The sequence below is a fragment of the Lontra canadensis genome, unplaced genomic scaffold (genome assembly GCF_010015895.1).
Source record: "Lontra canadensis isolate GAN:19392208 unplaced genomic scaffold, GSC_riverotter_1.0 scaffold47, whole genome shotgun sequence".
Taxonomy (NCBI): domain Eukaryota; kingdom Metazoa; phylum Chordata; class Mammalia; order Carnivora; family Mustelidae; genus Lontra; species Lontra canadensis.
The window spans coordinates 13,109,624-13,120,830 of NW_022631041.1; the positions used below are offsets into that span (position 1 = coordinate 13,109,624).

Here is an 11,207-nt window from a genome sequence, read left to right on the forward strand (position 1 = left end):
AAGTAGGGGGTGTGGGAGAAGAAGAAGCAGGGTTCCTGCCCAGCAGGGAGCCCGATGGCTGGACTTGATCCCAGAATCCTGGGATCATGACCTGAGCCAAAGGCAGACGCTTAATGACAGACACCCAGGCGCCCTGGTCATTTGATTTCTTACTCCCAACCCAGGCTTAGGACGCTCAACAGTTTCTTCAGTTAGATGAGTGGGTGCCAAGAAATTGACAAACATTTTTCATCAATAATAAATTACTTTCACTAAAGAAGAAAAAATAAACCTTAGGAAATATTTGGGGAATAAAAAGTGAGGAGGGGCTTTCCCTGAACTCAAAAGGCTGCTCTAGGATATTAAGTTTCTAAAATATAGTAAGAATGAAGTATAACAGATAGAAAGCACACGTCTTTTTGCCTTTGATTAAATAGTTACCGTGTTTACAAAAGATAAAACCCATGTAATATATAAATGTGTATGTTTACAATTCAAGTGGGTTTCCTAAGTGAAAAGGATTACCGAAGAAATTGTGCCACTTGCCATGTGTTGATAATAGTTATTTCTTTGTTTCATTTGTTGTTTTAGCATCTATTTTGTATTTTTAATTAATTCTTTTTCTTTTCTCTTACAAAAGACGAAGTCCTTATTTGGAAGTAATGTGAAAAAAAAATTAAAAAAGGACTGAGCCTAAGAGTCATGCTTTGCTGATTCAGATCCAGAAGTAAGCTGTTTGTTTTAGGGTAAACTGAGGATCTGAGGCATCTGGGGGAAAGCATGTAAGCGGAGACATTTAACAGCTGCTGAAGCTGAGACAGGAATATCATGTAAACAAGCCAGGAAAACACTACCTAGTGTACATTAAAAAGCGTATTTTCTTATCTGGAAGTTTTATGTTGCTTTTGTTTGGGTTGTTTTTTACGTCTGTAATCTTGGGACATGACTGATGCTTTATAACTAAGCTGTGTTTTCCTGTAGATCCTTTTTCCTCAGTGTTGTCCATGGAACCGCATCACCGGGCTCTCCTGAGAGCCTGTCAGGAATGCAGAATCTCAGGCCCCACCCTAGACCTACTGAATCAAATCTGCATTTTAACCAGCTCAGTAGGTGATTCACACGTCCATCAAATTCTGAGAAGTACCACTCTGAAAAGCCAAATCCACTTGACTTGCCATTTCATTCAGGGGCCCCCTTCACACCCACAGAAACTCTGTGTGCCAAGATTGTTCTAAAAGCCTTATATACATATTCTTGGTGGATCTCACCCTAGCCAAACATTACAACTAGCCGAAGAGAATTTTTAAAAGAAGAATTTCAGACCCTACTCCAAATAATATAATTTAATTAGTCTGAGGCAGGGTCTGAGCAAAGATTTGTTTCAGAGTTCCCCTGATGAATCCAATGTGCAGCCAGTGTTGAAAAGATTTGTAGTTGTATTATTCCATTTAATTTTTAGGCAAATAAAAAGGTGTGTATTATTCTGTTTACGGAGAAACTTGCTCATGATTGCAAAACACAGATTTAAACTCAGGTCTTTCTGATGTCAAAGATTTGCTCTTGCACTTGAAACCTACCAACATGTTGGGGTTCTTCATGGGAGTGATCTTCATGCCAAACTTCCCACTATGTGATTGATTACCCCAACATACTAGGCTCTGTGGGAAAGCCCCTGAGGGGCAGGGGAAAAGAGGACTCAAGGACCTTACACCCAGGCAAGACTGTGGTGGAGAGGTGAAGGGCCAAAAAAAGTGCTTCTCCACAAAATTAGATCCGTCTAATGCTGGACCCATTGAGATTATTCAATGAAATAAGGATAGATTGATAAATGACAGCAGTGATGCAGGTTTACAGACACAATCACAAACTAGGTTAGCAAATGAACTTAGAAGAGACTACCAGATGTATTTGCAAAAGTACCCCGGAACCCAGCTGCCGGACCAAGTAACCTACCCTTTGTGGACTGTTTTATCCCTGCAGCCCCATCTCCACACTTGTGAGCAAGAGCTATCTTGAAAATGAGTTAATCTAATATGAAATGACCAATCAGAGGCTGATGTGTGGAATGTTCCCACAGAGTCGGGAAGGATGTGAGTCATGCCTTCATGCATCATTCAGGCAAGCCATGTGTAGATTCTTTTAAGCATTTACCATAAATGGATCCTTATATCACCATCTGTTCACTTTAGGTACAAGAAATATTCTAAGGCCACTCTTGTTATATAGATTTCCAGTTGGTAGTTTTGGAAAGGATTTTTCCTCTCTTTTGAAATATGAACTAATAAGTTAAAAGAAATGGCATTTTCTTTTACAAACTACACTTGGAATAGTATTAAGTCTTCCCTTGGTCAGCTGGTCCAGCTCCAGGGATTGACTGTCTCTTGGGGAGTCCTGAAAATCCTAGTATAATCCTGAAGTGTGGATGTTGACTTTGAAAGTCAGATTTAACTGACAGATGTGTGAAATGGCACATAGAAAACTCTCCTCTGGGGATCATGAAAATGCTAGGGAGAACAGTTAAGGAGGAATGGCAATGATAAAACCTAACCTATTTTCTCATTTTATATGATCCATTCTTTGACACAGAAATTTATGTTTGTGATACATAAGATTGTACTCACATTGATATGTGCCTCTTTTTAAAGTAAATGCCCAAATTACACAGCCTTCTGGGAAAAACTGACATAGAAATATACCTTATTTCTGTGCAAACACACACACACACACACACACACACATGCACCAGAAAACAGTCCTCTCTTTAAATGGTAAATGACATATGTTCTACCTTTGAACTATGGATGTATCAGCCTCAAACCAATGAAATTTCAGAAAGAAAAACACAACGGTGAGAAAAATCATGGTGGAAAATGATATATCTAAGTAATTAGCCCTCCTTAATTTGAATATAAATTCTTTGTCTTCTAACCTCTGAATGCATCCATTGCCGCATTAATCAAAGGTCACAATGTTGTAAGTACCAAGATTTTAGCATTTCCCAGGCCTAGAGATGAGTAAGAAAATAATTGATTTTGCATATATGAAGAAAAATTTTAGGTTTATTTTAGGGATCCTCTGCCTGAATTTGCAGTTCTGAAAAATCTCTTTTCATAAATGATGAGCCCCCCCCCGCCCCCCCATCCCCCCCCCCATCCCTTGGCTCATGGATCTTCATTTCACTGAGTCTAGAGAAGTCAATTACCATTTGCAGTATCCAAGGAGTTAGGGATTGTCAATGGTGAACACCTGAATCCTGGAAACAACTCAGCGGCATTCTGCCCCCTGGTGGACTGTTAAAGGATGGACTTTCATGAAGGGTGAAGAAGCTTCACTTGCCACCCACTCTTCCTACCAGCCTCTACCCTTTTGAAAGCTCCAGTAGATGCCCCAGTTAAAAGCTTTTACCCCCCACCAATTACACATTAACTTGAATCAACAACTTTTTTATGTATGTAAAATCATCCCTCCAGAGCTAAAATAAGAACCATATTAGATCAACACGTTATCATTGGTTATCATGGCTCTTCATGGCTCTCTCTTCATAAGAGAAAAGCACGAAAAAGGAAAATGAAACACTAAGGGAAGATGCAGATGTGGAAAGAGGCTTTGGATTCTTGGGGAAATCTCTAGACAAAGAAGAGGAAGAAGAGTTTAAAAGTGAATAAGAAAGAGGACGGTATAGAACATTAAATATGTGGCAATTTCCTTTTGGCCATTGGGGCCACCGCAAACCAACCCTCATGTCCGCTTTTGGCCTTTGGGCTATTTTTCACTAGCCTAAGTGGGTAAGTGTGAAAAGACTCCTAACTTCCATCACTTCTGGTCTAGCCAAGTTTCTCCCATACAGGCTAGCTTGGTCCTCCCCAGTCCAACCTCCCTCCAATAGCCGTCAGTTTTTCTAAGCTACAGCCTTGCACCACAATGGAGGCAATGGGGAAATCATGGCTAACAAGGAAGGACATGTGCTGAGTGTCAGGTATTTTGATAGGTGCGTTACAGGCACAGGTGCATGCAACGAATTCCAAGTAAGCTGCCTTTGAGGAGAGCCACACCACTGTAAGGCACTCTATTTGCGATTCAAACTGAGGACTTTTGATTCCAAAGCTGTTTTTGTGTCTACTCCTCTGCTGTTCCATAGGTCAGTCTCCTCCTCTCACATTTTCCCAAGGCTCCTCTAACTCTGCTTCTTTGTTTCCTTTTTCTGTTTTCAAGCACCAGGCAGTACTTTGGAATCCCACTATCTAGCCTACAGACTAAACGTTCCCTCTTAAAAAGAGGGGTCCGGAAAACTCTTGTGATGGTGCATCTGACTTACCTCCTTTGCAGCATGTGAGAGCATGGTCTGCCTCATTCCTTTCAAACCCTTCCTACAAAATCCCCCAAATTATGGCAGTACTGATGCCAGTCCACCACAGTCTCGTTTCTCATCAATTATTCTCTCTTGCAGGTTTGAAGTCCTAAATGCAACACAGAATCCAAAGAACCAATCTTTCCATACTAACAGAATCACCACCCATTCTTTTTTGAACACGGAAAGGACTTTATTTCATTAGTTTCCTAAACGTCATTTCCAATTACACATTTGTTGAAAGGTGGAACACCAAAGGCAATTTTCAGTCACAGCAACTCCATCAAATACACATAATCTGAGATTTTACCGCTTGAGTGAATTATAGTCCTCTCAGGGTTTCCTGGTTAAAATAAAAAGTAAGATAATAGAGAGGAAAAGTGAAGAATATTACTCTAGAGGAAATTTGTTGAACTCCATAACCTTCATTCATGGGTGCCGTGTCCATTTTTAAAAAGGAAACTCTAATAAAATTCCTAGAAACACAAGACAATATTGGTATTTTTTAATGAGTATACATTCATATATTTGTGTGAAATTCTGTGCAATTAAACAATATGGCAAATGTTAGTTGTTATCGCAGCCAATGAAAATATATTTTCATTTCTATGTAAGTTTAACATTTCCATCTCCCATTTTATGTTCTGCGAAAAAGCCGTATGTCTAGTTTACAAAACGAACTATGCTAGAGGCAGCAGTAACTGACAAGGAACTTAACAGCCTTAACTACATGCCCCTGGGATGAGTACACTTTGCATTATCAAGTGCAATGCTGGATGATGATTCTAGAACTCTTATAACTACAAGGGTTTGCAAGCTTCTACTTCACACAATATGCCCCAAATTCAGTCAATTAGGCCAAATAATAAAGCAAAACTGTTAAGTGGGTAATCTACAAATGGCAAACAACCCATGTGACCAAGTAGACCATGTTTTGTTTATAGGACACAATCATGTAGGTGCCGTGTAAAGAAGTCATTTGTAAGTAGCTATTTATTTCACTTCATTTTCCCCCCTCAAGCTCCTAGAAGTTGGCTTAATTGTTTCTTAGGCCCAAAGAAAATACAGCTGCATAGACAAAAGACAAACATACTGGTAACACAGAAACAAGTACCGTGCTGAATGTACATTCCCATCAGTAGTAAGCTAGATGTCTCCATAGGAGAAATGTCACAAAATATACAAAAACTCTGGGGCTGTAACAGAAATATAGGGATTGTCTAATGCCTAAAATTTTATTTTACTCCAGCGACAGCTGTACATGTTGATCAAAAATCCCCCTTTTTACTTAGTTTATGTGTGAACTTTTGAATAGTCTATTTTCAGGAGTCGTTACCCCAGAGTAAAGGTCTGCACAGTAGGAAAGCAGCAGTGTACTTCAGCTCAATACATCTATTGTCTCACAGTCTGGACTGGGGAGCTTCAAGCAGGGAGTGAATTCATTTTACAAAGACAACTTGCTTCTGCAGACAAAAGGTATCAAACTGCAGAAAGCTCTCTGAAGAATGGAGTGTGAATCTTCTTTGGCATATTAAATGCTCCACATACAGAATTTTTTTTTTTTTTTTCCTGTGCAGATGGATCCTTCAGGGCTACTCCTTTTTATTTAGATAATGTATTTTTCATCTTTTGTTGTGTTATCTTTCCCTGTGTTGGAAGAGTCCTCAGAGTGAATTTGAGACAACAACTAAGTATTTTTGAAATTTGAAAAGACAGATAAATATAAAGTATTACTTTTATTATATTCATTGAGGTATCAGGTCAGTGACAAATTTCCCCGGTTCAAAAGCTTATCAGTTCCCTGATTGCCTAGTTAAGTCAGGTTTGGTTCCATGAGTAAACAGGCTCAAGTTTAGCTTCTCTGAGCTTTTATAAAGTCTTTGCATGTCCTTTACTAATAAATCTTTGTTCCCACCCAAACTTCAATAGCAAGGGAAAATAAACAAAAGTTTTTCCTTTAATATAGTTTTTTGGGGTTCATACTGCACTTTGAAGATTTTTGGAGAAAGGAGCTGGTTCTCTTGGTTGTTTTATATGTTAGCACACAAAGGAATTACAGATGGGAAGGAGTGTAAATGACTATCAGAAAAAAGTCTCATGCATTTAAGATTTTTTACAAGTCAAAATATACATCCTCCTATTGCCCCCCATTCCTTAGTTATAGAAGAACCATTTCTATTTTAGCCGTCTCCTTTACATCTCACTGAATTGGACAAGGAATAAGAATACTTTCCCTGTTAAGGAGCAGTTTATACTCATCAGTTTAAGCGACTGCATTAGTAAGAAATATAGCAGCAGCTTGGGCTGAGTCACCCATCATATCCTTCATTTATGAGGATTTAAATGTGTAAAATAACAGGTACATGAAATTAGGAAGAAAAATAAAGCAATCTGCAGACTTTGGCACTAGCACACATAATGTTTTGTTTGAGTTGTTAGAATGTGGGTTGACAATCACTAAATAGGAATTTTAAAAAATTACAAATCTGCAGAAAACAAACAATCATAGGTGTGGATTTCTCAGTTTAATGCTTCCCATCTCCCATTCCCACCCACCCACCCCATATAGTTTCAATTATAATAAAAATAGAGATCTTAACATCAGAATTTTGCTGTTAACTCTTCAAGGTTTCTCTGCATCCTCCAAGCCACACGTAAGGTTTGAAGCACCAAATCCACAAGTTTCTCCAACCAAGTTTAAATAAACAAAAACTGGAGACTGAAGGGTGCCAAAGTAACTCTTCTGAAATGAGGCTGTAACACAAAGTTCTCCCCAAAACAAAGGGTATTATGCGTCTAGTTCAAGTACTGCCAGGCTGTATGTAGATCTCAGACAGGCTTCCGACAACTACAAGTACCACGGGTTCTAGAGGGCATGATCCATGATACCAAAGCAGGGCGGGGATCCCCCTTCCTTCATTGATTTTTAAAAAGTTACAACCCTCCCCTGTGACTGGCTGCTGCAGGGTCAGTGCTGGACCTGGAGTTTGAGGGGACGAAGTGAGCCTTCCCCTGCAGGGAAGCTCTACCTTTAGTGAGAACAGTTCTCCTCTCAGAGCTCTCTCTCTCTCAGGGCTGTCCTGGCTTCTCAGGATCCACTGCCCTTGCCCAGAAGACAGAGTCTCAATCCGACCCAGTAACAGTGAAAGAAGAGTCGACCTACCTGTGGAACCAGACCCAACATGGTCCCCAAAGGCCGCTCAGGCTACCTCATTGCAACTGACAAGTCAACCTGTGCACTTAAAGCATATCAGTTTATGGAATGCTTGTTTGAAGTCCTCATTGGACATGGTATAGATGATGGGGTTGATAAGGGAGTTGAGATAGCCCAGCCACGTGAAGAAGTCAAAGATGGCCAGGTGGAACCAGCAAGCATCCTTGCAAATAGGCATCACTAGGGAGATGATGAAGAAGGGCAGCCAACACACGATAAAGGCTCCCAGTATGATCCCCAGGGTCTTAGTGGCTTTGCGCTCCCTAGCGGCCATGAGTTTCTTCTTCTCTAGCAGGGCGTCGGAGACTCGCACTTTGACTTGGTTCACGTACACGGGGGACCCGGATTCGCTGGGCACATCTGGAGCCCGCGAGTTAACGGAGGTGACCGAGGACGTGGACCCGGGGGAGTCGGTTATCAGCTGGGCTCGGGTCAGGCGCTTGCCGGTCCTGTTGGGCGTCTGTTTCAAAATCCGGGAGCGGGCTTCCACATAGATGCGGCCGTAGAGGGCGATGAGGAGCAGGGTGGGGAAGTAGAAAGCGCCCACCGTGGAGTAAACGGTATAGAGGATGTGGTCGGTGTTCACCACGCAGTCCGACACCTCCTCCTCGGCTTTGGCTTGACGCCAGAAGAAGGGCGGCAGCGAGATGGAGATAGAGAAGACCCAGACCAGCGCGATCATGACCGCGGCCCTCTTGGGAGTCCTTTTAGCTGAGTATTCCACGGCGTCCGTGATGGCCCAGTAGCGGTCCAGGGCGATGACACAGAGGTGCAGGATAGAAGCAGTGCAACAGGTGATGTCCGACGACAGCCAGAAGTCGCAGACCACCTGGCCCAGCGTCCAGCGGCCGGTGACCGTGTACATGGTGCTGATGGGCATCACCAGGATGGATACGAGCAGGTCGGTGACCGCCAGGGAGGCGATCAGGTAGTTGGCTGGGGTATGCAGCTTCCGGGTCCGGTACACAGTGGCGATCACAAAAGCATTGGAGAGCGTGGTGGCCAAGGTGATGAGTGCCAGCAGCATGACCAGTAGTACTTTCCAGGGCAGGGCGATGGAGTCCTGGTAAATGTAGCCCTCGGCGCTGCAGTTGTGGGGAGCAGAGGAGAGATTGGCTTGAGGAACCCCGGTCTGGGAGCCCGCGGGCGGCGGCGGGGCGCACCGTGCGCCGGTTTCTTCCATGCCTCTCCTCGCCACGGCTCTGGAGCGTAGCTCTTGGGCATGGAGCAAACGAAGGAAAGGGCGGCAGGACCGCGGAGACCACAGTCTTGTCTCCCGGTTGCTAGTCAGTTCCGTGGGCTCCTCAATTATTCCTCCACCCAGATTCCTGCTGAAACTAGAGGTCAAGGGCGCGGCAGCCTAGGCAGGCGAGCGCGTTCTCTGCACTTCCAGTGCGCCAGGCGCTGCCGCCGCGTCCCAGCCTGCTCCTCTCCACGCCCCGTCTTAGCCCTGGGTTGCTAAGGACTGGCCCGCCGAGCCCCCGCTCCACTCGGAATCCCACCTAGGCGTCTAGTGCTGGAGGGCGTTGTATTGTTTGAGGAAGGAGCATCAGCCAGGTAGGGTCTCTTACCCCAATTGCTCGGGGCTGAGTCTCCTAACCCGGGCGCTCCTCGATCTGCAGAATCGGCCCGCAGGAGTTTCCTAGCTGTCGAGACCAAAGCTTGCAGGCCAGCCAGGAGTCCTGGTCTTGCATTCCCGCCCCCCTCCCCAGACTGGGGCAGTTTCCTGCGGCTGCTTAGGCCGCCAGAGCTGGGTGGGGTGAAGTCTGGGAGCCGCGCTGCGCCGCGCCTCGCGCGGGAGCTCTGCCCTCCCTTCTTTTCACGCGCTGGCCACTCCGGCGAGCTGCCCCGCGGAGACGGGGCCGCCAGAGGGGGTATTCGGGGTCTGGGGCTGCGGCTGCTCGCAACGCGCCGCCACCGCCGCCACCACCTCGGTCCCACAGGCACCGCTTGGAGCCATGCTGCTGGGCGCACGGGTCGGGGGGACCTGGCGCGGCACGCGGGTAAGGGGCAGGTGTCTTGGGGAGCTGGAAGAACGCTGCGTGCGCTAGCCCGGGAGGAGCGTGTGAGCGGCAGAGCAGATGGGCTCCTTTTATAGAGTCCAGGTCCGGTCTGCTCGAGCCCTGCAACTCGTGCGGCTCAGCAAGTGCGGACGCCCGCTCCCCATCACCTTCCCCTTTTCTGTCTCCCTCCCTCTTTTCCTCCCGCCCGGATCCCTCCCCGGCCAAGGAAGCTTCCCGCCGGGTCCTACCGCCCTCTCTCCCCAGTACCTATCCCCTGGCCCCTCTCCCAATCCTGACACCCAGACGCCGCAGTTCTGGCCAGGATTGGGGATGAGGGCGTCATGTCCTTGCCTCTGTCCTCTTCCGAGCTTGCGGCGCGGCCCTCCAGTTAGATCCACGCCCTTGGCCGCGGGCACAGGCACACTCCCCGCTTACCTTCCGGGGCTTCTACTTACCACCCCCCACCCCAGCAGACCAGTGCTAGGCAGAGCTCTGACCTCTCCACTTAGGAATTTTATCCAGCCCTGCTGACCACACCCAGGTTAAAAGGAGGCACCGGTAATATCTCCTTAGAAGGAAATGGCCAATAGTGCATTTTAAACTTCGGGCTTCGAGTCATACTTAACTCTTGGTACAATGCAAACTAATTTTTCACATCTGGTTTCAGGAATCTGTGTTTTCCATTCAATGCCCCACCTTTAACTGTGGGCCAACAGGGGAGAAAAAAAACTGTCTACAAAAATGTGAAAGTATCACAAACCATAGACTACTACTGTATGTGAAACTAAACCTTCCATTTCAGCCTCCCTCTCCAGCCACTCAGCAGTTCAGTGCCAGTGGAAAACAGTTCACAGTAAGCACCTTCCCTCCCAGAGCCTGCCTGGAAAGGAGGTCAACAAAATTCAAAAGGAAGAAAAAAAAAAAAGAAAGAAAGAAAGAAAGAAGAAAGAAAAAAAGAAACGGGCTTTGGGACCATCACCACCAGTGTGACTCCTCTGGTGTCAACAAATATAGCAGGATATCAGCTATATGTGGCACCAAGCAATGCCAGCTCCCAGGTGCCATGACCTTTGATCAGATCCCTGGTGCTCATTTTCCTCCTCCAACCTTAACAGAAATCAATGTAGGGTAGAAGTACAAGTCAGACAAAGTTTAAAGAAAAGCACCAGAAAAGGGCAACGTACTTTCAGCCCCCTCTGGGAGTTTCTAGCACCTAGCTCCATGTTTGGCAGGTATAATTCATTCGATGAACCCTATGTCATAAGTGACTTTATCAGGTTAAGTGGAAGCAAATTTTAAAGAGTATTATTTAGTCTAGGGCCCAAGATTATCTCACCCATCCATTTAGTTTCAAAGAATAAATGAGATCCTTTGAGAGAAGAGCTTTTTATCCAAGGTGATGCAACCCTAATCCAAGTTGTCTTATTTTCCTCCTCCCTAAACCAGGCAGGAGGGCAAAAATAGAGTGCTTTCTCTGTGCTGCGAATTCTAGACATCAGGAGTATAATGGGGTATACCCAGACCCAGTTATCAAGCAGCTTATATTCTAGAAGAGGTAGATGGACAATAACCACATAAACAAGTAAACTAGTATACGTTCTGATAGCATTAAGAATTATGAAGAAAACAGCACATTCCTGCATTGAGAGTGAAGGTACTCCTT

At 45.0% G+C, this 11,207-nt stretch overlaps 1 protein-coding gene across 1 annotated transcript; it reads right to left on the reverse strand.

The window, feature by feature from the left end:
- Positions 1 to 7,382: 7,382 nt before the first annotated feature.
- Positions 7,383 to 10,004, reverse strand: HTR1B (5-hydroxytryptamine receptor 1B). The gene has a single exon (XM_032873194.1). It carries the CDS (start codon positions 8,722 to 8,724, stop codon positions 7,555 to 7,557), a length of 1,170 nt encoding a protein of 389 aa, XP_032729085.1. The 5' UTR covers positions 8,725 to 10,004; the 3' UTR covers positions 7,383 to 7,554.
- Positions 10,005 to 11,207: the final 1,203 nt, after the last annotated feature.

Coding starts and splice junctions, on each gene's coding strand:
- HTR1B (XM_032873194.1), bottom strand. CDS start 8,724: ATGGAAGAAACCGGCGCACGGTGCGCCCCGCCGCCGCCCGCGGGCTCC.